Genomic DNA, 25,083 nt, shown 5'->3' on the forward strand with positions numbered 1-25,083 from the left:
ACTCTGTATTAAGATTCTGAATTACGTGATGGACCCCAATAATAACAAAGAGCTGAGGGAGAGGGGGGCAGTGCCCTGAAATCAATGGGGATGGGGAGAGGGGCTTCCTACTGGTTCGAGGGTCCTAAGTTGACCATTTAAATCCTGCCCCCTTGTGCTCCCCCAAAATCTTTACTCGCCTTTGTCATCCCCTCCCCCCCCCCCCCCCCCCCCCCGTGCTGAAAATGACACCCTGCATAAGGAGCTATTTGATTCCTTTCCCTTTTGCAAATTAGTCACCCTGCCCCCAGGGGTGAACCCTAGCAGGCTACACGCTGATGATGTCTTTGCAAATCAGCAATTGCTTCACTCTCACAGAAGGGGTTGTTTTCAGGGCTGCACGGCGGGCGTCAACAATTGGGTACCCCCATTTTACAGATGAAGAAACAAAGAAGTGAACCGGCTGGCCCCGGGCCATTTAGGAACAAATCCTTTTTGAGATGTGCAACCACAGGCCTACGGCTGGCATCGCTTTTCAACAAGCCCCACCCCCCACCCCCAGCCAGGGTTCCAGCCACAGCAAGTACTGATCTCAAGTCCGACCAAGGCTCAGAGGCTGCTCTGGGAGGCCTCGCTCCTAGAAAATCCTGGAGGAAAAATCTAGATTTCTCAAAGTAATAAAGCTGAACAGGCTTCACTGCATCCCTGAAGGCGGCCTCCCCAGGATCCCTTGGGCTACCAACTCTACTGGTATTTCAGCACCATCCAGCTGACAAAACCCCTCATTCTCAAGCAACTCTCCCACAGGGGGCTCCTGGCACCAAGCAAGGCTAGTCACCTGTGCCCTGCAGACCTGTCCCACGGCTCAGAAAAACACGCCACAAAGGCAGCCCACCTGCCATTCTGATACCAAAAGGTGTGTGCCTTCCTTGGGGACCTGGGGCGGGGGCGTGCAGGGGTGGGGGGAGGTGGGGGGGGGAGGCTGCAGGCTCTCTTCGAGGATGCTGCACAGAACCTTCCACCACTCTGCCCCAAGCCTTAACCACGAGCTAGAGGGAGAAATCACTCATAATTTTTATCCCTGTTGAGGCACCAAAATAAAGAAAACAGAGCTAAGGTGGCCTCCTCCTCCTTGTGATAACCGTTCCATCAGCCATCACATGTTTATGTGCCTTTCAAGCAAAATATAAACCATTACCTACCCCCCCACCCCCCCACACCCACCTTTTCTCAAAAATCCTGAAACGTACATCTCTCTAAAGGAACTCTAGAGGCCTACGATGGGGCCCCTCCAACACACACACATAATTAGTGTTTCATCTTTCTTTCTGTAAAGGAATCCGGTAACATAAATATTAATCAAACACGAGAATCTGCCTCTTCAGTCTTGGACCATTACAAGCGCCGGATTGTGATTTTACCCGTATTTACAGATATTCAAAGGCAGATTCTATCTTGTTAGAACTGTTATAAATGGAAGTCTGAGAAATCAACGAGCAAGTTCAGGCAGATATGAAAACCTTCCTGTCCAGGGCTGGCAGCAGCCTTGAGTTCCCAAGTGCTGAATTTGTTACCTTTTCTGTAGGCCTTTCAAAAAAAAAAAAAAATTGACAAATGCCTCCAGATTCCTCCAGCAGAAAAGCTAGCCGCTCAAAGTTCGAGTTAGCGACATCTGAGGGGTGTTTTAAGATCAGCTCTTCCTCAAAATGCCACTTCCTCAAAATCCTTTCACCTTTGCGCGCACAGAAAGTGCCAAATTAATATTGTTATGATGTGGGTCGGCCCCAATCAGAAATATCTAGGGATATACACAGTTTTTTGAAATTATCTTGACGCTTGTTGCAGCAAGTAGGTTTGGTCTGCTTCAGACCTCTTTCTGAATAATGGAAAATAGAGACATGGTTCCAATTCTCGCTAGAAAAGCCGTCACAGCGAAGGTAAACTTTTAATCTTCCATAGGCAAACAGCATACATTTTGATTTCCAGAGCAACAGCTTTGGGGAAAATGTTTGAACATTCTCTTAAGAGCTTCGCGGTAAATAACCCTGGGCCTCCAACCATTGCTTTTCTGGGTCTTTGACGGCCGACTGGAGAGCTTTGAACAATTGGGGGCCAATTTTCAGGGAGCCATAGAGACTCCTAGCAAGGTGATCATTTGCATTGTTTCTCTTTGGCTGGGGGGGGGGGGGGCGGGGAGAAGGTTGAGAAGGTTGGGGCTGCGGGAAGGACTGACCTTGACTTTCCTGTGATTCCAGGAAGCTTTGTGCCCCACTCTAGTGCAGGGTTCCAGTCCCACACCTTTGGGAAAATACTTCTGCTCGTGAGTGTTTTAAAATCCCAGCCCCAGGAATTCCCTCTAGAAAAACAGGCTCCCTCTCCTGCCCGAAAATCAAAACAAAATAAAACGACTCCAAAGAAAACCACTTTGGGACGGCGCTGTCTGCCCTGGATGGACGTTCTAAAGGCACGACCTTCTCACCGGACCTCACCTGCACCTAGGGGGCTGCCGGGGCTCTGTCGGGCCAAGGTGGGTTGACGAGGGCGGCCCGACCCTCCCGTGCCTGGGCAGCAGTTGGAGAGGGGATCCCCCAAGGCCGGGGACCAATGCCCGGGAAGGAATGCCACCCCAGCGAGCAGCCCCGCCCCTCGCGCGCTGCGGTTTCGGGGAGGGAGGCCACTGGCAGGAGTTTTCAGGGGTCCTGAAAAGCAATTCCCCACGCCCGGGAGGGTCACCAGCGCGGGCGCACGCTGGGGGACCGGGAGAGGGCGGCGGGAGGAGGAGGGGAGGCCCTGTGCGCACAAAAGGGCCCCGGGCCGGCGGACCCCCGCCCTCGACCTCGGGTCTCCGCCCCCATCCCTCTCCGCGCGCTGCCAGGGACCCGGGCTGGCCTGGGGCCAGGGGCGAGCTCGCCGGGCGGCTTCGGAGCAGGGGGCCGCCAGGGGGCCGCCAGGGGGCGGGGGGCCGGGGCCTGGGGGAGGGTCTCGGGGAAAAAAAAAGACTCAAGGGCTGCAAAGTGCTCAGAAGAAACCTGCATTCCAACTCCTTCGGGAGCCGGGTCCTGGGGCGTCTCCGATTCACTGCACGCTTCCCCCAACCCCCCACCCCCGCCCAAAGAAAAGTTGCACGGACGCGCGAAAGAAGCCCCCTCTCCTCGGCTAACCCTACGACTCTCCCGTTGTCCCCCCCCCAACCCCCCGCCTTCCTCGGACCCGGGCCGAGAGGGGGAGGGGAACTGTCACGGGAGGAAGAAAGGAGCGCGCCTTCCTGGTGAGGCCAGACGCAGGCAGGGTCAGCTGCGCCTCCGCCCGCCCCTCGCCGCCCAGCTCCGGCAGCTGGCCCATTAAGCCCCCGAATTATGCATGGGCCTGGAGCCCCCTCGGTTCTCCCGCCCCAGGAAGACACAATCTACGTGCACGGCGGCCCGGGGCCCGGAGAGAGTGGCCGATGGTCGCACAGCCGCGCGCCCGGGGGGCGCAGGCCGGAGAGGCCACGGGCGAGTCAGCGAGCCCGGCTGCCCAGCGGGGGCCAGACGCGCCCCAAAGTCCCTGAGCAGCGCCTCGGCACCCACGGCGGGACCGGAACGGGCCGAGGAGAGGCCCCGACCGCAGGGGACGCCCCTGGAGCAGTCCTTAAGTTGCCCGAGTGTCCACCCATTAACCCATCCCGGGTCGGGAAGGGCGGGCCGCCGGAGAACCTGACTGAGCGCCGCACCACCCGCCCCGAGAAGGGCCATTGTGTGCCGGGTCTGGGCAGTGCAGGAACACTAATGGACCCCAACCTTGGAGCCACCCCCAGAGGGTGGGGCCTGAAGTCCCCAGCCAGCGTGGCAGGAGGAGCTCTGTCCCTGCCCCCTCCCACGGGGGAGGGGATGACTTGCAGGTGGTGGGCGCCGTCGAGGGGACGGCTGGGGACCAGGCTGGGGGTGGGGGATGGGGTCCCTGGAGATCCGGAGACGGAGCCTGAGGAGTCTTACACGTTGCGACCGTCGGGGCACCCGGGAAACTGCATTAGTGGTAAAGGCAGGTGGTGCCGGGTTTCATGGGAGCGGGAAAAGGCGTCTCAGCGTTGGGAGGATTTTTTATGTCCATCTTCCCGCCCTCCCCCATAGCGTTAGACCGGCGGCCGCCTAGGAATCAGGCTCCCTCACAGCACGCTGCTCTGGCGGTGTCCGGGGCTGCTCCGAGCAGCAGGACGCCCGAGGCCGGAGTGTGGCCCTTGTTTGGCTGTCTTAGGCCCCCTTTGTTTCTCTCTCCCCTTCTCTCCAAAGCAAAGGCCAGGTCAGGAAAATTACATCCTTCTTCCCAGCGAACCGAGTAGCCTCGCCCCCTTTGCAGGGAAAGTTTTACAAGCCAGTGATGTCAGTGATGCAGGGAGAAGCCCAGGCTGTTTAGATTTCTTAATTGGCTGGCTTTGAACTCGGAGTGGGAGGGGGAACGAATCCACTCTGGCTCCTTTGGTGAACTTAGTTTTGTGGGGTCTCACAGCCTCCCTGGTTTTAGCCAGTTGCTGGGGGGGTAGGGGGGTCATCAAAGATTTGTCCTGTTTCTCCTTTAAGAGAGAAAGAGCTCTAGATGGCTGTGTTCATACTGCGCCCAGGACAGGCAGCCCATGGCCCCCAGCCCCAAGGGAGGGCCCCCTGGAACCCAGCGGGGGGAGGGGGAGCTATACTCTCCAGATGCAGTGCTCTGGCCCCCAAAGCCTCTGAAATAAGGCCAGTGCTTTCTCCACTCGTTTGCAAGGATCCCTTTGGTACCTGAAGTCAGGAGAATAGAAGCGTGTTTTCTGGGCACTGCTGGGTTGGTGCTGTGTGAGCTCCATCGGAGCTCGGGCACTGGGGCTGTCAGGCCGCGGGGCTTTGCGTGCATGGGTTTGTCTTGGGTGGGCAAGGACTCAAGCATCTGTTTGTATCTTGGGGTCTGGATTCATCTGTCTACACTTAAGGCTGTGTCCCCACTTGCAACATGAAGGCCACGGAAGAGGCTCAGGGTACTCAGCCAGGGTCGGCAGCCCAGATCAAACTCTGCCTGGGCTTAGAGAACTAGCTGGCTATTTCAGGCTGGAGGCTTCACCCCATCCTTGGTGCATGAAAATCACTGCCCCCTCCTGTCCACACCAGGAGTGGGGTTTTCTGACCTCCCACCAAATAAAGCCATCGTGCTGCTATTTTCCCACACAAAGGAGCCTGGGGTCCTGGCTTCCTCGCTGTCCCAGCGGCGGTGGGCAGCCCCTCTCCTGGACCTGTCCCTCGCTCAAATGATCCCACCTCTCCCTCCCAGGCCTCCCCCTCCACGCCCACCCCCCTCAGCAGAGACTCTTTTCCTGAGCCCCCAGGTGGCCCTCCAGATCAAAACCAGGGGACCAGGAGGAGGGCCCTAAGGAAACCCACTTAAAACCAAAAGGAAGCCTAGAAGCCTTGCCTTCTCCAAACAGGCCTACCCACCCCTGAGTCCGGGTCAAGGCCTCCAAGTCCTGACTCTCTCTGCCATCTGGTGCACCTCCCTGGGCTCCATCCAGCCAAGCTGACACCCCTGCCTCCCGAGGTCACTGGCTACCACCTAGCAGTGTCTGGGCCAGGATGGGTCCAGGTTTTCTGGGGCCTGGGGTTTATACAATGGGGGATGGGTCCTCTTAGCAAAAAGAACACACACCAAACCAGATCTACGACATTGACAGTGCCCAGAAGGGGCCCGAGTACCCAAGGGACCCAGAGCCTAAACTCCAACAATCTCACAAGTAAGCACCAAATCCGCCCAGAAGAACTTCCAGTCTGGGGCAGAAAGAGGTCCTGTTTATCCTTTAATATGTACTAGTTTTCATTCTCGGCCACCAATTTCTTCAAAGAAAACTGACTTCCTTATAGCCCAAGGTAACAGATGCGGAAAGTTCGCCAAGGCTGCTGGGTAGGAAGGGGATTTGGGTGGAAGGGGGGAGTCTACTGCGGCCCTGACCCCCCCCCCCCCACACACACACACATATACCAGGCTCTTGCAGCTGTTAGAAACCACTGGTGGCTCCTGCTCAGATTCCACCTAGGGAAACTCAGGCCCAGAGAGGGGCTTGGGTCTGCCCAAGGTCACACAGCATGTCCACTCCCGGGTCTGGGGCCAGAGTCCACCACGCCTGGCCCTCCCCATGCTGCATCCAGCAAGCCCACCTGCCTGTTACGACCCCGGCCCTGGGTGGGGATCAGCTCCTAACAGGCTGGGTTTTGCACACGCGTGGGCAGGAAATCCACAGACGGGTAGGACAGGGAGAGGCCCACTGTTCTGATTCCTTCACCCCACACCAGACCCCACGTCCCGTCACGGAGTGCCACCCTGAAGTGGAAATTGGAAGCAGAAGGGGCCAGTGCCAGCCACAGTTGAAGACCTGCTCAATCCCGTCGGCCCCGGGAGGGGGGCTCCCTGGCAATGACCGGTAAGGACTCTATGCCACCCTGTGAAGGTCACTGGCTGGCAGTCAGGAGCCTGGTTTCTTTCCCTTTTTTTGTCTTTTTGCCTTTTCTAGGGCCACTCCATGGCACATGGAGGTTCCCAGGCTAGGGGTCGAATCGGAGCTGTAGCCGCTGGCCTACGCCATAGCCACAGCAACGCGGAATCCAAGCCGCATCTGCGACCTGCACCACAGCTCACGGCAATGCCGGATCCTTAACCCACTGAGCAAGGCCAGGGATCGAACCCGCAACCTCACGGTTCCTAGTTGGATTCATTCATCACTGTGCCACGACGGGAACTCCAGGAGCCTGGTTTCTAAGCACCACTGCTCAGCACCTCACAGGGAGGCTATGCAAGGCGCTTCACCTCTCTATGACTCGGTTTCCTCATCTACAAAATGAAAGTAATGTCTGATTTAGGGCCCTGGCGGGGCGGAGAAAGTGGATGGGAATGTGGCATGAAATACCACCACAGGAAAGAGCCTAACTACCGGAGTTTACACCCTGGGCCCCTGCTCGCTGGCTGTGTGACCCTGGGCGAGTGACTTAACGTCTCTGGGCTTCAGTTTCCTCTTCTTCAAAGTGGGGTTGCTCGGAGGGTTACAGCAGTTCACACGAGTAAAGCCCTTCAAACAGCGACTGGCACATGGTACACTCTAATAAAGATGTGTTAAAAATCCAAATGCGAAAAACTCAATCGTGTTGTCTCCTCAGAGACAAGAGGAGTCCAAGGGCACAGGGGTGACAGCCAGGCTGCCTTATGTATACAGCTCAGCGACAGAGAGCCACACTGAAGAGATTCTAGAACTGGGGGTTATGCATCAGTCAGGCATGAAGATGGGGGGAGCTGTCAAATGCCTAATAAAAAACTCAAGTCAACTGCTAACTATTTACTGTCAAATAAAAACACATAAGAAGAAGAAGAATTGAGGCTGAATGTTGGTTAGTTTCCCCGCTTGGAAGCCCGGCGCCTTTTTCTCTCACTCTCTCCCTTTATCTTCCTTCCCTTTTCCTGCTGCTCGAAGCAGGACCCACCTATGCAAATCACAGATAATAAGGTCCCAAACCTAAAAAAGAACAAAATAAAAAGGACCTTCTAGCTGACTGGTATTTTGTGCCTTCTTTTTTTTTTTTTTTTAAACTCGATTTATTTATTTTTTTTATTACTCAATGAATTTATTACATTTGTAGCTGTACAATGATCATCACAATCCAATTTTAAAGGATTTCCATCCTTTTGAATTCAATGCAACTTTCAACTACAACTCTGTGCTACAGTCCTGCCATGTATCGGCTGACATCTTTTGTTTTGTTTTGTTTTTTTGTTTTTTAGGGCCACACTCGCGACATATGGAGATTCCCAGGCTAGGGGTCGAATCGGAGCTGCACCTGCCAGCCTACACCACAGCCACAGCAACACCAGATCTGAGCCTCGTCTTTGACCTACACCACAGTTCACAGCAACGCCAGATCCTTAACCCACTGAGCAAGGCCAGGGAACAAACCCCAAACCTTATGATTCCTAGTCAGAATCATTTCCGCGGTGCCACGATGGGAACTCCAGCCGCTGACACTCTTTGCCGAGGTTTGGACAGGTTGCACAGTACCTGCCATCAACTGCTTCCCTAGGAAGCCGGCAGGCCTGAAGGGGGTCACTCACCCCCATTTACAGGTGAGGAAACCAGGGCTTGGCCAGGGGAATGGCTCACCTCTAGCCGCAGGGCTGGCCAGCCTGCTATGGCAAGAGGTCCCCTGTCCCCACTCAAGATAACCGGGGTCTGGACTCAGCCCTGCCAGCGACCAGTTACACCAGCTCAGACAAGTCCCTTCACAGTGGAGAACAGGGGCCTGGCAAAGACATCCTTCCAGCTCAGGCCAGGAGGCCCCTACCCCGTGCACCCCACCGGTGACTCTGTTATTAACAGTTAACCATCCACAGGCACCTACTGTATGCATACGTCGTCAAAATCCAACCTCATAACAAGCATGAAAGATCAGGATTAACTCCATTTTATAGGAAACCAAGATGTAAAGACGTGAACACTTGGCCGAAGGTCATACAACAAGTCAAAGGCAAAACCTAAATTCCAGCCCTGGTCTGTCCCAATTCACATTTGATTGCTTGCTCTTCTGCCATTCGGCTCTCCAAAGGGTCCCGCCTGAAACAGGTTCCAAAGGCTGCCCTGAATGGGGTCTGTGCCTGTCACCAATGGCTCCACCAGCCAGGCAGAACTAGGCTAACTCTCCATATCCTGTGCTATCCGAGGAAGCCGGGCAGACCTGAGTCTGATTCCACTTTGCTGTGTGACCTTGGGCAAGTTCCTTGACCTCTCTGAGTCCCAGCTCAAATTAGAAACAGCCATCAAAGTGGAGGTGACAGTATCCATTGCAAGACTGCCATCTATTTCAAGGTGAGATAACTCCAGAAAAGCAGCGGGCATGGCGGGGGTGCCCAGGCTGGGCCCCCTCTTCCCCACCACCCACAGTCCCTGCCCAAGCTCTGCGGTCAGCCCTGCAATGCCCGGGACCCCAGCCCAAGCCCAGGACGGTGTCCCCCAGACAGAACACTCAATTATTCCTTGGTGCAGACAGAACTAATAATTAGCTGTCACGATTTAATAATAAAAAAAGATAATCCATGCCACAACACACATGGATTTAACTAATCTTAATTTGAAGGGAAAATAACAACTCTAAATATATCAAATGCAAGTTTTTAAGACAACCTGCAAGTGGGGTTTATCTCCAGTTTCCAGCACAAGCTAGTTATTTAGCTTCTCCCACTGGCCAAGCTAATATGCTTTTTTTTCCCCCACATTTATTTTATTTATTTTTTAAAGTCTGAAACGAACATCCACAGAGCAGCATGTAAATCCTCCGGCTGAGCAGAAGCCCTTTTCTGCAATGCAGTCTGCCTGGCCATGGGGTCACTGGGACCCCAAACCTCACCCCCTGGGGGGGACCCGCCATCTTCTGTCACCAGCTGCCTGTCTCCAGCACTTTTCCAGAAATCCGACACTTGGGGTTTGGGGGTAGGAAGGGCAAAAGGCAAAAGCCCACAACTGACGGCGCATCCTATCCCTTTGGGCTTCATTGGTTATGGGCGGTATGATAAGATCCAAAAAAATTAAAATAAAAATAAAAAAATAAAAGAAATACCTGTGATCCGAGGCTATCAAATGGGACCGCTAAGGAGAAGCCAGGAGGACATGGCTGAGGGAGCTGTGTCCAGGGTGGGTTTTCAAGAGTCGGGCTGAGAAAAGCAAGCACCTCATGCTTGCAGGCAGGGTCCCCGTGCTTTTCAAAGCTTTCCAGATGCCTCCACTGCTCAGGGGTCTAGCCAGACCCTGGGCGCGGAGGGCGCTTAACACGTCTCATCTCATTTAGTCCCAGGTATGAAGTCACAAAGTACGTGCAGAGGGGGACACTGAAGCTCAGAAAAGTGAAGTGACTTGCCGGGGTGGGCAGAAGCCCAGATGCCACCCCACCCCAGGGCAACCAGCCCTCAGGGCTGTCACCATATGACATTAATGTGACTGAAGACAGGGGAAGGTGGGCCAGGGGACACACTGGATGGGACAGGTGACCGTGGTCCTGAGGTTGTTTCTGGCGGTGACATTCTCAGAACGAACAGGCAATTTCTCCCTGGTCCCCAGGAGACGTGCGTTCATTACTCCAATGCCAAGAGCTGACGGAGCAGAGAGAGCAGGGCATCTGCACCCATGAGGGAACGGGCAGGGCGCTCGTATTTGCAGCACGCGCCCCCTGTGCCAGGCACACATCATTTAAACGCCGCAATGACTGTGGGGTAGGATCCCAGATGAGGAACCCTAACCCTAACCCTAACCCTAACCCTGGCTCAGAAGGTCAAGCCACACTGCAGGAGGCTTGGGCTCCCCAGGGCAGGCAGCAAACCCAGACACCCCTCAACCCCGCTCCTCCTCTCCCCGCCTCAGGACGCCCTTCCCAGAAAACAGCCCAGGGACTCAGGCTCTTCACAAGCCCTGGTCCTGCGTCCCTTGATGGGCTGGCGGCTCCCAGTCCCCTTGATGGTGGCCTCCCAGCTCCATCAGAAGCCTCTGCAGAGGCAGGGAGAAGGCACCTGCACGGGACCCGAAGGGACATGAGGAACCCCACACAGGTGGACGTATTTCAGATGCCTGCCTCTGACCCACGCCAGCGCCCCGTGCTCTTGGGACCCTGGACATGAGCTCCAGGGACCGCTTCCGCCCACAGTCAAGGAGCCGGGCCCAGGACGAGACGGGCACACAGCAGGGGCAGCAGGGCTACCTGCTCACGCTCCGGCCATGTCCCCATGTCCCCCAGGCCGGACAAAGCAGCAGCCTGGATGGCCAGCCCCCTACCTTCCTTCCACCCCCTGGGGGTTCTTTCAGGTGAGGATGTCAGGGGGGGAGGGGCAGTAGGTGCTCAGGTGTTGAGCGCGTAAATGAATGAATGAATGCCCTCTAGGAGACGAGGCTTCAGAAACGTCCTCCTTCCATTTCTCCTACTTCTCTACCATTATAAGAAAAAAAAAAGAGTTCCCATCCTGGTGCAATGGAAAAGAATCTGACTAGCATCCATGAGGTCGCAGGTTCGATCCCTGGCCTTGCTCAGTAGGTTAAGGATCCAGCGTTACGGTGAGCTGTGGTGTAGGTCACAGACGCAGCTCGGATCCTGCATTGCTGTGGCTGTGGTGTAGGCAAAAGTTCCCATTTGACCCCCTAGTCTGGGAACCTCCATATGCTGCAGATGAGGTCCTAAAAAGCAAAAAAAAAAAAAAAAAGAAGGAATAGTTAACTATTCCCTTCACGCCTGTTTCCAGAATACCAGCCCAAGGAAAGGGTCCCACCCTGGCGTAATGACTGCAGAATTCCAATGTGGGTCTCACCCTCGGGATGCCCTTAACAATGGAAGGCATCCCCCATATTTACAGGCCAGCCCTGCATCCATCTTTGGAGCACGTGGCAGGAGAAGAGTGGGGACCCGTCTAGACAACATGCAGATTGCTGGCTCCAAGAAGGGGGGACCCTCAGGAACCCCTGGGTACCGCGCTTCAGACTGCCAAACCCAGAGCAAAGCCCCAAGACTCAACAGCGCCCCCGCTTCCCGCTCACCAGCTGCCCACGCAAGCCAGCCCTGGGGACGACAGAACCATGGAAGAGCTGGACATCCCCTCACAGCAGGGCCAGGAAGCAGGGACAGGAGAGGCCCGGGTAAGGCCAGCGGTGCCAGGGGGCTTGGGCAGCAGCTGTGCGGATTTCCGGACGCCCGGGCGGAGAAGCGCCTGTGATTCCTAGTCCCCCTCTTAAAATATAAAGACTCAATTATCTTTGAGCAGCTTGCTTTACACATGAATTGACACATTTATTTTACAATAAATAACTGAAAGTTATCTGTGTTTCCTTTACTGTTAATCTACACAGAGAAATAATAAACAGGGCTTGTCTACAAAAATGCAACTACTGCAGTCCTCGGAATTCAATTAAGCTAAAATAATTAATGCTCCCACCATATTAAATTACTTTATACATTTGAGCCACTGAAGTTTTTCTTCTTTAATCTTTCCTTTTTATTAAATAAAAAAAGAAAGAAAGAAAAGTTAGTGCCCACGTTGGGAGGGGAACAAGCAAAAAGGGAGCCGGCGAAGGAAAGACAGGATGGGCTTTTAAAAGGGAAGGGCCGTCTTCAGCTGACACAGCATGGAGACGGTTTTGTGCCTTTGATTAAAATAACATTTTAAATGCTTTGAACAAACACATCTCTTTAGACTTCTAAGGGATTATTTTACATATTTCTTCGAGAACGAAGAAATCCATTCGTCCTGTTGCTGCACAGTGAAAGGCCAAGAATAGCTTTCGTCACACATAGAATAAAAATACGGTATTACGACCCGAGGAAAGGGGGCTGGGGAGGGGCCGGGGGCTGGGGGGAGGGGGTGGGGGGGTCAGGACAGAGCTGCCCTGGAGATTAACTTGGCCTTTTATGACATCATATTTAGTCGCTTTCTTAAACACACCTCCCCACAATGCTCTGCAGCCTGGCATTGGCAAAAACACCTTTCATGTGCCACAAGGATTTGGATGGATTTGGGCGAAAGCAAAAAGTCCTTCCACAGAAACAGGAGCAGGGCCCGCATCTCCGGGGCAGACGTCACCCCCAAAAGGTCTGTGTGCACGGATGGACGCCAGGCGTGTCGACCAACTGGGGAAAACCAGCCCTCCAACGTCGTCAGACAAAGAAAGGGGTGGGGGCCCCCGAAGGAAGGGGCACGGCACCTGTCCTGCCCGTGGCTCCGGCCCTCAGGAAGGAAGGATGCTTGATATCTGCACGGCACCCTGAGAAACCAGACTCTATGGGACTTGAGCCTGAACAGGTCGGACACCTTTCTCGATGCCCTTGGCAGCTTAGCATTGTGGGAGAGTCCTCGCTAGGACCCCCACCGGAAGGCCAGGCCCATGGGCCAGTCCACTTCAAAGGGGTTTCCCCTGTCCCTGACAGGTGCCTGCAGGAATCTGCCTGCCACCCCCGCCTCCTCACAGGAGGGAGAGCTCATGAATCCCACTGTCCGGATGGGCAAATGGAGGCCCAAGGTCACGGAGCTGCCAGGCAGCTGCCGCAGGGCAGCTGGACTGGCTGCGTGAGCCCCCCACCCCCCGGGGTGATAGGGAGGATATGTCCAAGCCCATCCGTCCCACACGTGGGGACAGTGCTCCGGTGACCTCAGGCCCACCCGCCCAAAGCCTCAGCCTGTCCGGCATCTCCGCTGGCTTCCAGAACCAAAACACGGCGCAGACGGATACAGAGTCTTCCAGCCGGCCCCCCTGGCAGCACCAGCAGGGACCCCGCAGGAGAAAAGGTTCCCTGACAAAGCATTTATGGAGCCCCTGCTCCGGGTGACACGAGGAGGAACGAGTCTGGGACCCCGCAGGGGCCACAGTCCACTAGCAGCATCTGAACCCTGGCCTGCATATGCTCTGATGGCGGCTGGCTGCAGGACAGGCTGCCGCTTCCAGGAAACAGGCCAACCAAGGCCCACAGCTCAGAAGTGTGAACCGGAAGCAAATACTCTGGGCTGCACAGAGCGCGGGCTCCCTGGAAGAGGCTCCGGCCTGCCATGGCTGTGGCCTGGAGAGAAACTCACTGGGGTGAGGAGAGCTGGCTGGAGGAGGCAAGCTCCTACACCTGTTCCACAGCAGGTAGGAGCCAGGCATCCAGGTGGCCGGGAGTGGGGGCTCCTGGGGACTTGCCCAGGCCGGCCCTAAGATCAGGCAGTACCAGAAGGGTCCTCGGAGACCAGGGGCCTAGCCCCTCTTTGTGCAGATGGGAAACTGAGGCCAGAGAGCAGAGGGGCAGGGAGGGCTCCCAGCAGGCACCACCCACACGCAACGTCTCATTAAGCCTCCCAACGACCCCAACCCCGGTGACAGGGGGTCTCAGCAGCTCCATCTCACAGACAGGGAAACCGACTTGTCCAAGGTGTGAAGCACAGATTCCAAGCCATGACGGTCCGGATCCACAGCCAGAGACCAAGCCAAGAACACCCGCACAGTGAAGGCCAACTAGCTTTCCGAACTCCCACCCTAGATTCCTGGATCACACCCCACAAGGGAGCCCACGACCAACGACTGAGCAACCATCAGCCCGCTGGGCCGCTCTGAGCCCCACTCCGGCCCGTCTCCTCCGGAGACCTGGACGGCGGCCCCTGGGCCAGGGCGAGCCCGCCTGGTGGCCCCATCCGGGGGGGTCCTTGGGCCCTTCGAGCACCGACACCCTGCAGAGCGAGGGGCCCAGGCGGGCGTGGGACCCGGGAGGTGGCTTCGGCAGCGGCCGGGCGAGCCCCGCGTTCCATACCTGCCATGTTCTCCTGCTTGGGGCAGATGCCTTTTGTGGGCGAGAGCAGGTGGTCATCTTCGTCGGGGGTGACCTGGATGCCGATCTCCACCGGCTCGGACACCTTCCTGAGCTCGGAGCGTGAGGAGGGCGGCGGACTGCCCTTGTCCAGGCCTTTGTCGTAGCAGGCACCCAGGCTGCCGCCACACTGCTTCTTCTTGTGCTCTATAAAAACCAGGATGTCCCCCAGGGGGAAGTTCATCTGACACTGTCCACAGGTGAGCAGGTCAGGGTCGGGGCCTGCCACCATCAGCCCCAGGCCGCTGGGCTCTTCTATCTCCAGACCCTCGTCTTCTTCGAGGATGGCGGCCTCCACATGGTCAGGTTCTGCTGGAGAGAGAAAGGGGGAGGGGAGGGGGGCAGAGAAGACAAGATGGGCTTAGGCAGTCACAGGACCCGTCGCTCCTTCCAACCCGTCCCCACCAGGAGGCAGCCCCCCCCGCCGCGGGCTGCCGAGAGGTCACCACCACGTCCCTCCCAGGACCCCTGCGTGCGACGGGTGGGCAAACCAAGGCCCCAGGAGCCCACTGCAGCTCCCAGAGGTTGTGGCTTCAGCAGCGCAGATCTTAACTGCTCTCTCGTTTATTTCCTGCCAATTTCACTCTCAACATGGCGTGCGGGACACACACACACACACATGTCCACGTGCACATATGTCCACACACAGCCTGGTTTCTGGCCCAACCTGGCAGGCTCAGCTAGAGAGATATCCCTGAGACCCTGTGACATCTGGGAATCACCGGGAAGCTCTGAACCCCCCGCCTCGACGTCCAGGGAGCACCCCAAACCAAATACATCGAGAGCCACACATCAGGCTGCTTTTTTTTTTTTTTTTTTTTTTGAAGATTCCCAGGTGATGCCGCTGGGCGGCCAAGGCTGACAACTGTGAGCCAGAGCTGTTTCTCCCTGCGAGCTGCCCTCCCCCGTCCCTCCCCCCTTTCATTCACGTCCTCCCCCATTCATGAGCGGCCTGCTCGCATTCCCCTACCTGCGCCCTGGCGGGCACATCAGACAAGGAAACCAAAACTCAGACGGGCTGCCGGGCTGCCGAGGGAGGGCCAGGCCAGGCCTTACGAGAGAAAGAAGCCCACAGGCTCCGACAGCAACAAGTGACAGGTTGGTTCAAAAAGAAAAACCCAAGGAAAGAACAACCACCACAACAACAACGCGGGGAAGAGACGCGACGCGGCAGGCCGGCCGGCTGAAAGGGGGAGCTGGCTCTCCTGCCACACGCTCTGCTCCTGGTCAGACGGCCACTGCTTTGTAGATGTTCCAACACTCACCCACTCCCCCGCAGTCCGTTTTTTGTTGGTTGGTGTTATTTTCAACTCCCGGAAAAAAGAAAGAGGAGAAAATAATTCTTCAGACGCCGCAAGCGTTTCTTGGCAGATGACACACCACTCTTTCAATGGGCTGTACATGTTCATATTTCTCTAGCAGCCCATATATTTCTTTCTTTCTTTCTGTTTTTTGTTTTTTTGGTTTTTTGGAGGGGGCAGGGGACCCAAATATCTGCAGCGAATAAATGCCTCCAAAAGCAGTGACCCCCTCGGGGGGAAAGTGGGAGACGCGGCCGCCAAAAGTGTCATTATAAGGGGAGCAGACAGCGAGGCTGCTTGTCCTCCAGGTCTGAGCCAATTCTGGGTGGAATTTTTCGAGAACAAATGTCGGTAGCCGTGTAGGCAGCACAAGGGGCGGCGGGGTCTTCAGAGGGGCCAGCCAGAGGTCTGAAACCCGAGGAGGCAGGTACACTTGACGTGGTGTGGCATTCAGGAAAGGCTAATGAAAACCACAGGACAACAGAGGGAAGAACCGAGGCAGAGGCAAACACATTCCCTGGCAGTGAAGTTATGGACGGGCCAGCGCCAAAGAACAGATAATTTAAGGAAAAAATTCTGTGGCATCTTCCATCCTACATGGAAATCACTGCTGTGTAGTTTCTGAACACCAGCTTCTTCAGGGCCCGCGAGGGTCCACGCCTAAGACCGGGTGGGGGGGGTAGATGGCACAGGACGTGCAACACGTGTGTGAGCTGGGTGTGTGCGGGTGGGTGCGCAGGTCTTGCGGAGACGGGACGTGACAATCTGAGATCCCCCCTGTGCTCCCAGAAAAGCCACCAGAGCCCTGGTAGCCCGCGCAGAAAAGGCGGCAGGACAAAAACACCCCACAGATGAGGAAATCCGAAAGCCCTCGTCTGCGTACCTCTCACAAAAAGAACCTATAAGGTAAGAGAAGCAGTGGGCACAAAGGCGGCCCGAGGAACCATTCATTACCCTTGAAAAAGAAAATCGGAGTTGACTTGAAAACGGAGTTGGAAGACAATGCTACATAATTAATTTACCAATTTATTTTATGAAAAGATGCTTGGCCAGGCCTTCAAATGTAATCACAACCCTCACACCCAACAGTGGTTCTAGGGGGGACTGGGTTCCCTCGAACGGTTTGTCAGAACGTAAAAGGTAATTATTCGGTGCCTCTTTTCCCTTTAATGATCTAACATTGAGCAATACTGTTTATATTGAAAAGCTCGCACCTTTAATTACCAATTACATATACATAATTTCAGAGCCAAAGGAGAGGGCTGTGAAAACAGTTCTTTAGAAATATAAGGATGTATTGTACGCCATTTCCAGAGAAGGAACTCTAATACATAGGAGGAGGATGTCAAAATATTGTTTTGTTAAAAAAAAGAGAGAGAGAGCGAGAGAGAGGGGCACAAAGGAAATGAGCTAAAAAGCAAAAAGGGACAAAATGAAATTGAGAATTCACATGAAACCAGGGTGAGTCTGTGAGAGGGAGGGCGGAGGTCTTGGCCCTCCGGAGGGGGCCTGGCACCTGGCCGCATCCGTAAGGGCATCTGATAAAAAAATAAACAAAGACAACAGCTCATCCAGCCACATCCCAACTGGATCATCCTTTCAGAGAGCAGGGGAGGTGTTTGCCGTCGTCTAATTTCATCTTTGGTTTCCTCGTTTGGTTTTCCTTTGGTTTGGCTTTTCATTAACTTTTTCGGCTGGCTTCGTCCGTCCTTTTTTCCCGGTGGGAGTTCTGCGATGCAGGAGCAGCTCCTCTTTGCTAGGGGGCTGGAAGCTACCTCATTTCAAGTTTATTTTCTCACTCGAAAGGAACAGAGGCTACTGTAGAAATTAGCAAAGGACAGGCAGGCCTGTTCGCAAGTGTTCCTCCCTCTCTTCCATCTTTTGCTGAGGACTCTGTACCAGCGCGTTTTCCTTTTTCCTCCACCCCCCCCCTTCTTTTGGTAACATCTGGTATTCTTTCCTTTATTTGGCAGTCCCTGCCTTTTCGCTTTCCTCATGCAGCAAGCCCTGTGAGCCCCCGTAATTGAGTTTGAAAGTATCCGAAGCCGTTCACTGAGCACAGGTCTGATTTCTGCCTCCAGCCCCCTCGCAGCCAAGCAGCCCGGGCAGTCGGCCTCTGCGGAGGGCCCGGATGGGCAGACAGCCCTGAACTGGGGCCCCCCACCCCCTCTCCAGACCCAGGCCCGGCTCACTGCCTCCGCCAAGGATGTCCAGGAGAAGACACACCAAAACCTCTCCCCACTCCCACTTGCAGTGTTGAAAGTCAGACTCCCAAGGATGACAGGGGACATTCTCCCAACGCCCAGGAGCTCGGCTTCCTCTTCCCGCCCCAGGGGGCGGGGAGCTCTGAGCTGCTGCTGGAGGCATTTGCCAGGAAGGGAGCAACGTCACCCGCCCCTCCCCAGGGTTCAGGCGGCAGGGTCACCCTGAACCCCCAAACTGTCAAACTTTTAGGTCAGACCAGGGGTGGGGGGGACCAACACAGCTTTACTGAATCTCATTCTCAAGGCCGTAGGAGACACCCCCCAAAGACGGGCTGTGGTTTCATTTCCGCTGGCAGGCGGATACCGAGCTGGGCGTGTGGGGTGTGCGCGTGCATGTGTCTGAGTGTGTGAGTGTGTGTGTGTGTGTGTGTGTGTGTGTGTGTGTGTGTGTGTGTGTCCCTTCTTAGAACCCTGGCTCTGATGGAAGAAATAAAAGGAGAAAGAGCCACCTGGCCAAGCTCAGAGATGGGCACAGTGAGATGGGCCTGCCCCCACCCACCCCCCAGAGCCCTCCTCCCTGTGTCCCGCGACCACCTGGCTGGGGCCCCGCAGCCCCGCACAGCCTCAGAGAACGGGGCCTCTGCGGTGACAGGCAGGATGGCCCAAACTGCCACCCAGAGACAGAAAGCACCAGGAGATGGAGGAGCCACATACAAACAAAACAGCCTTTGGAATTCCCAGATCCCACCAACCAGCCCCCGGGGCTGCCCTTGCCCGGCCCACTCAGGCTTCAAAAGAAGACGACCAAGGGGCAGTATTTTTCCCCTGCGCTGATTTCCGCTTTCGTGAAAAACTCCCCAAGTGTCAGGCAGCCCCGGAAAACACTGCTGCCTTCACTATTCCGAGCCGAGGAAAGGAGAGGGCTTTTTGCTAAAATGTTGGACTCGTTAAGAGGGAAAATGAATGAGGACAGCAGACAACTTGTTTCGATGTCAGAAGCCAGGCTGAGGTGGGTTCTTCTGCCACGTGGAATCCCAAAGCACGTGGACAAATGTATATTTACCCATATGCACACGCGGACTCTGAGTTCATGTTCTTTTTACAACAAAACCACATTTAATTTACAAGCCTAGGCCTCCTCCCGGCTGCTAAATGCATTTAGAAGCAATGAAATCAGGGTTCACAGATAATAATGGACACTGTTGTTAAGTGGCTGGGGAAGCACTTGATCCTGACGCCAACTCCTCCAAGCCTCAGCCTGGCTGGGAAGGAATTTGGGCAGAAGACAGAAATGGAAAAGGCACCATGAGCACCGGCCCGGCCAAGCAGCCCACAGGCCCCCAGCAGCTGCAAAGGCTTAGCAGCCTTACCTGGCCAGCGATTTCCTCGCACGCTGGGTTCCAAGGGCCCCACCCGCCCCGGCTTCTCCTCTAACAACTGCCCCTGCACCTGCCCTTGGGGGCATTCCAGCCAAGGGGCCGGCCTCCTGCTGTCCCCAGAGCACAGCGTGTGTGTCCGGCTGAACACACAGCCCCCGTAACCCGGCACTGATTCAAACCCCAATCCCTATCTTTAATGGCTAAGCCACAGACCAGGAGAAGGAGATGTCGAATTAGGGTCTCCGAGGGTGGGGGGGGGGGATGGGTAGGGGAAGGATGTGGGCGGAGGGGTGCCAAGCTCTCCAAATCGTGTGCCACCAACGTCACAGCCACTATGCTATTTGTACGCGTGTTTACAAGAAAGGTTCAGCAAGCTTCCACACGCCGGAGCTCTGTATCCGACTGGAGACTTTTACACCTGCTTGCTACGAAGCCGGGGCCTTTGCCAGCCAGTCCAGGCTCACCAATAATCTGCAAAAGGATCTTTTCATTCTCCTCCCGGTGAACGCGCAGGGAGGGAGGGAGGGGCCAAGACCCCTGTGACACCTAAACGCCACCCAAACACGCACCCGACGGAGCACAACACTTTCTGAGCTGCCAGCAATTTTTAATTTATTGGATCCAAGAGAAAATAACCACCGTGGGGAGAGGGGGGTGGGAGGGGGGAGACGGGAGAGAGGAGGGGTCAATTCTTGGTGGAGAAAATAATCTAGACTAGATGACGCTGCAAGCACGACAAGAGGCTTTATGAAGTTCTCTGCACACAGGGCCCGGCAGAGGGGTCAGACGTAACGGGGGAGCCTCGGCCTGGCCGGGCACTTGTTCCCAGGGAGGCCCTCACGGGCCGCAAAGAGTCAGGGCGTGTCCAAGGGTGGGGGCCACAACCCGGGTCCCGGCCCCATGTGCCCACCAAACTCCTGCCTCCATCCCCTCCCAGACTTCCTGCCCTCCAAGGAGACAGGGCGGAGGGAGGACTCCGGCCCCTTCCGGATGCCACATCCCTGGAGGTCCAGGCCCTGAGCCTCCCTGAGACCCTGAAAGACCACCCCCCCAGCACCCTCAAATGGGCCGGAGGGACAGGAGCCCACGAGGCCCCTGCCTGCTCGGTGCCAAACACAGCACACACCTCAAGATGAAATGAGCAAGGTCTCTGGCATCAGGGCCGAGAGAAGGGTGTGGGGACCTATGCGAAACATGGATTTCGCTTCCCATGAAAAGGACCCGGGGTCTGGCTGGCTGCGCCTGCACGTGGGGATTCCTGACCAAGGAGAGGTTTGGGTGTAGGCAGGACCCAGCCAGTAGGCTCCAGGCAGGGACTTCCGAGGCTGTGGCGAGCTCCCCCAGAGACACACACGTCTTCCACGCCCCCAGCCTGGTTTCAGGATCCTTGGGCAGATCAAAACCAGCTCCCTGAAACACACCACAACTTGCTCACAGTCTGTGAGCCCCCTCTCCCCACTCCCCCACGGCATCCATCTCGCCAGATCCCCCAAAACTGAGCTCCGGAGACGAGAAGCAGGAGCAAGACCCAGGGAAGAAGAAAAGCAGCGTTCAGGTATATTCCCAGAGCCCAGCCATGACGACAGGGTTTCTAAGGAAAAAAGAAGGTCAGGCCCATGATGCCAAAGAATGGAGTGACCTCTGTTTTGATAAACAAAATAGTTCTTTAAAGAAAAAATTTATCACTCCAGATATCCTTCTCAACACATTCAGAAGAGTCTGTAAAACTGCAAACGCCTTAAAGCTTCAGAGACACAAGGGGGCCCATAATGATGCGATATAAAAGCATCCTTTGAGGCTCCACAAAGAGATTTGTTTTATTTAATGCTGTGCGTTTGCAAAGGTGCCACACAGAAGGAAAGAAGGACCCCCGCAAACAGGACTCCAAACTGCCTGCCTTTAACTGGAGGAGCTTCTCGGAGGCTGACAGCAGACTAGCAAGGACCGAAGCTGCTTTCAACATCTTATTTCCAGGGTAGACATTTAAACATGGTCCCCTCCCTTTAAAAGAAAAAAAAAAATCTTAGGCGTGCATCCATTTCTAAGGTACACGTTCCTCACAAGAACCCTGGCATTCAACTTTCCTGAGTCCTATCCGCATGTTGTTTTGGACGAGAACTCGTTAGAACATTCTCAGATGGGTTTGTATTTCAGCAGTTCAGTCGACGGGGGTCATAAAAATGTTGTGTAAAACAGAGGATTTTTTTTTTTTTTTAACTTTCAAGTTACCTAATTTTGTGTGGTCTGGGTTTTCATTATCATAAAAGAGCCCGGGCTGGCTAATGCAACACCCGAGCAGATTATCAGCCGCCTGGGAAAAAAAGAAATAAAGAATGAATTTCTTGAATTTCAGCAACTACACAAAAGACTTGCATATGTCAAAATGCCGGACGCAAGTCCCCGTGAATGTAGGACCATTAATCAAACCGCGATCTGGTGTCACTTTTGCCCGTAAAAACGATGCTGTCCCCCTCACCCCCCTCCCTGGCTCGTGCAGAAGACGCAAGAAGTATGTCCCTCTGCTTTCATGTCTCTCCAAATACGCTGCTCGCGGCACTTTTTATACACGCCTGGGGAAAACGACCGCTCCTAGGGGGGCGGTCAACAAATGCCTTTTCTTGGGGAGGAGGGAAAAACTCTCAAGTTCTCCCTGACTTGGTTCCCTGGGAAGGAAGAAAGCTTCGTGGGATGGGAAGCAGGGGGTGGCGGACCCAACACCCCCCCCCCAGCCCAGGCCCCATCATGAGTCAATAAAGAGCACCGGAAAGTGACAAAGCCAGACGCAGAGCAGCTGGGGGACACAAACATTCACTCCTGGTATTCTTCTGTGCCCGCTCCCCAAGGGGGGAGAAAAAAAAAATGCCACTCGGCCTAAAGCTGACACCATCTTCAGAGAAGGATGCTGGGCGGGCATCCCTAACTAGACGAGGCGGGACAGGGCACCGTCCCCAAAGAGCACTGACTTTCCCTCGTCCTCCCAGGTGTGATGACAGCATGAAACCTCCTCGTCCCAAGTCCTTGGAGAGTTTCAGCTAAAGGCGGATCTAACCGGACAGCCAGAGGGGCCTTCTGTAACCCAGAGCAGACGCAAGGGATTGTGCCCAAAGGTCAAGAACCACATCCTCGACCCCATCTTTCCTCTGCCCCGTATCTGTCCTTTTTTTTTTTTTTTTTTTCTCCTTCAAACACTGCCCTCTCTGTGGTAAAACTCCCCCAAGTTCCAAGGCAAAGGATTGGGGATTTCTGAAATGAATCTGTGTAACAGTTTCCTGCAGGCCAGAGGCCACTGCCCAAGCCCAAGGCTTCGAAGTGACAGGGACGCTTCCTCTCTGAGTTGTCAAACACGCTCTCGCTGCTGCAGTATGCTTACCACCGGCTCGATTCAAACCGTCAATGAAGTAGAGAGATCATCAGATAAATGGCCGGCCCTCCGTCCTGGGAAGTGAAGGCTCCTTCTCGGGCTGATGACAGCGCCAGGCTTTTGTCTGACCTAATTTATTTCTCTTTCAGGTTAGAATAAAGCACTCCTTTCCTGTCGCCGTGGAACCTCCTCTGCCCAGATACTGAACTCAAGCGTGAGACTCAGGGTTAACTGTGCTGTCTGCAGATTTCTTGAACTTGGAGAAGACGTTAGAGACGCAGAAATCTGGTGATCAAAAGCACACCTATTCCCCCGCACGAAATGACACGGTTAGGGGAGACACGGTCTCATTAAAAGCCATCCGGTAAGGGCACCCTTTGGGGTGAAAGGTATTAGCCACGCTGGGTCTAGCAAGCATATACCCCTTCCAAACCAAGTTGCACGTGTTATTCGAGTTGGCATTTTATCTCTTTGGGGACTGGTGCTATTTCCCTTAGTACAGAAGGAACATGACCTAATAAACGGAATGGAGAAATCCAAGTGTTATAAAATCTGAGCTGAAAGGATTGCCATTCATCAAGCTGTTTTAGATACATGACTCTCCCAAAGCAGTGATTCTCGGCAGAGCCCTGGGTCAGTGACATACACCCCAGGAAGCAGCAAAATGAGGTTCCCTCTTCCCAGACCCCCTCGCCCCAGCATGAGTGTCTCAACGGCCAAGTGGAATTTTCAGAAAGTCAAGACCACAGACTAAGGGGGGGGGGAATGGGGGGGGGGGACACACCCGATAAAAACTAACAATTGTTAATTGTTTCATTTTTTTAAAACAATGAAAAGGAAAGAAAAAGAAACTTGCCCTCATCTGCCTCCTGAGGGCTTGTAAATCAATGCCCATAGCTTGAAAATAGATTTCTCAAACTTATATTCTCATTCTGTCCTGCTCGAATCTCTGCAGGAAAATCAATATTACAACTTCACACTTAAGACATTTTGCAGCAACGTAAACTGCTTTGGCGGCTGATGGAAGCCGGATCCGGCCCCTCGCACGGCGGCTCCACGGATGACACGGGCACCGAGCTCCCCCTAGCTGCCAAGTGGTGCCAGGCGCGGCTGGGCGTTGCAGCCTTGCCATCAACCCAAAGCCAATTCAACTGAAAGTTTATTTTGGAAAGTATTTTATCACAACAAGCAACAGAGAATGCAAAGTGATGGGGAAAAGAGATGAAAAGGGGCAAGGGAAGGCTGGTGTGAGCCGCGTGCTAAGCCCAGAGACAGCGCCAGGAGCTTGATGCCGAGAAGGCACGAGCAACCTGCGGGCTCGGTCTGCAGTCGGAAACTGATCTGGAAACGGTTCTGGCGAGCTTCTAGCTCACCTGAGACAGAAATCTCATTACTGTCCAATGCACCCGAAGCTGGCCCTTCCTTCGGTCACTAAGACCCGTCGGGTCCTGCACCACGTTCAGCAAAGCCTCACCACCCAGCCATTTCCCCCTGTCTCCACGTTCCCAAGGCCGGCTTCACCAAAGCAACTGCATTCACTCTAGCACTTAAGAAATTACTCGTTTTCGGTTGTGAAATATTTGGAAGGCCAGACAAAACTGGCCAAGGCCAAAGCACGGACAGAGAGCAATCTCCCGCCCTCAATCAAACAAACAAAAATGAATATGCATCTGCACATAATATTTGGGAAAGGAAAGACGACCCCTTTAAAAATCTTCCGGGTTGTTAAAATATGCTCATGGCTGTTTTCTCTCAGGTGTGAATTACAAATGAATAAAATCAGCCTGGATAACACCTCTGATGAACACATCTTTATCCTCCCTCAGAAGCAAGGCAGCTGACTTCTGTCACACTTTTAATGATACGGGGTTCCCTTCTGTGCACAAGGACACAAACTTCACTTGCCCCCACCCCCCACCAAAGGAAAAAGAGGGGCCCGGGGTCTTGGGAAATTTATCCGAGGCCCAGTTTTGAAAGATACGCAGACCCGAGCTATGGAAGGCCCTGGCGAGTTCACACAATGCTAAGCACAGCGGCCTTCAAAACCTCCAGCTACGGCCAAACCTAATTTAAAAGGCAACCATGGAATTAACGCAGTTAGCCTAACTTCCGCGTCAAATCTTGGGTCTCGGGTTGTTTTGCAAAAGCGTGAATTCTAATCGTCCAAGGAAACTTGGTGGTGGCTGGCTGAACACGCACCTCCATGGGCTTGTGTCATCTACCACCGGCTCCACTTCTCCTCCTCCGAGAGCCTCAGAGCTCCCGCGTGGACCAGAGTTCCTTCGCCTCTGCGCTCAGCCGGCTCCCAGCCCCGGCCTCTGCCTGGCCAGCCACTGCCCCTCTTCCTCCCCTCCTGACAAGTGTCACTGTGTTGTGTGGTGTTTGTGTGTATTCATAGCTGGGGCTGTCCTCTGGTTTTAAAAAGCCAGATCCATCTGGGTCAAACGTTGTGAAACAAACCAGAAGCCTAGGGCTTCATCCCCAGCTGTCTCCCACCCCCTACCTCCCTGCTCC

General features: G+C 54.7%; 1 protein-coding gene across 5 annotated transcripts in view; it reads right to left on the reverse strand.

Annotated features, from left to right (window-relative positions):
* Positions 1–25,083, reverse strand: part of BCL11B (BCL11 transcription factor B) — a 95,485-nt gene that overhangs the window by 67,311 nt on the left and 3,091 nt on the right. For 2 of the 5 annotated variants that reach the window (XM_047794736.1, XM_047794734.1), the window contains exon 2: positions 14,268–14,633. The exons of 1 other annotated variant lie outside the window; for it this stretch is intronic. In XM_047794736.1, coding sequence (XP_047650692.1) covers positions 14,268–14,633 — 366 coding nt within the window. Of the gene's footprint in view, positions 1–14,267; positions 14,637–25,083 lie in introns of all 5 variants that reach the window. 2 more of the 5 variants (XM_047794735.1, XM_047794733.1) reach the window with 1 other exon arrangement.

This window comes from Phacochoerus africanus, chromosome 9 (assembly GCF_016906955.1).
Source record: "Phacochoerus africanus isolate WHEZ1 chromosome 9, ROS_Pafr_v1, whole genome shotgun sequence".
Classification (NCBI taxonomy): Eukaryota; Metazoa; Chordata; class Mammalia; order Artiodactyla; family Suidae; genus Phacochoerus; species Phacochoerus africanus.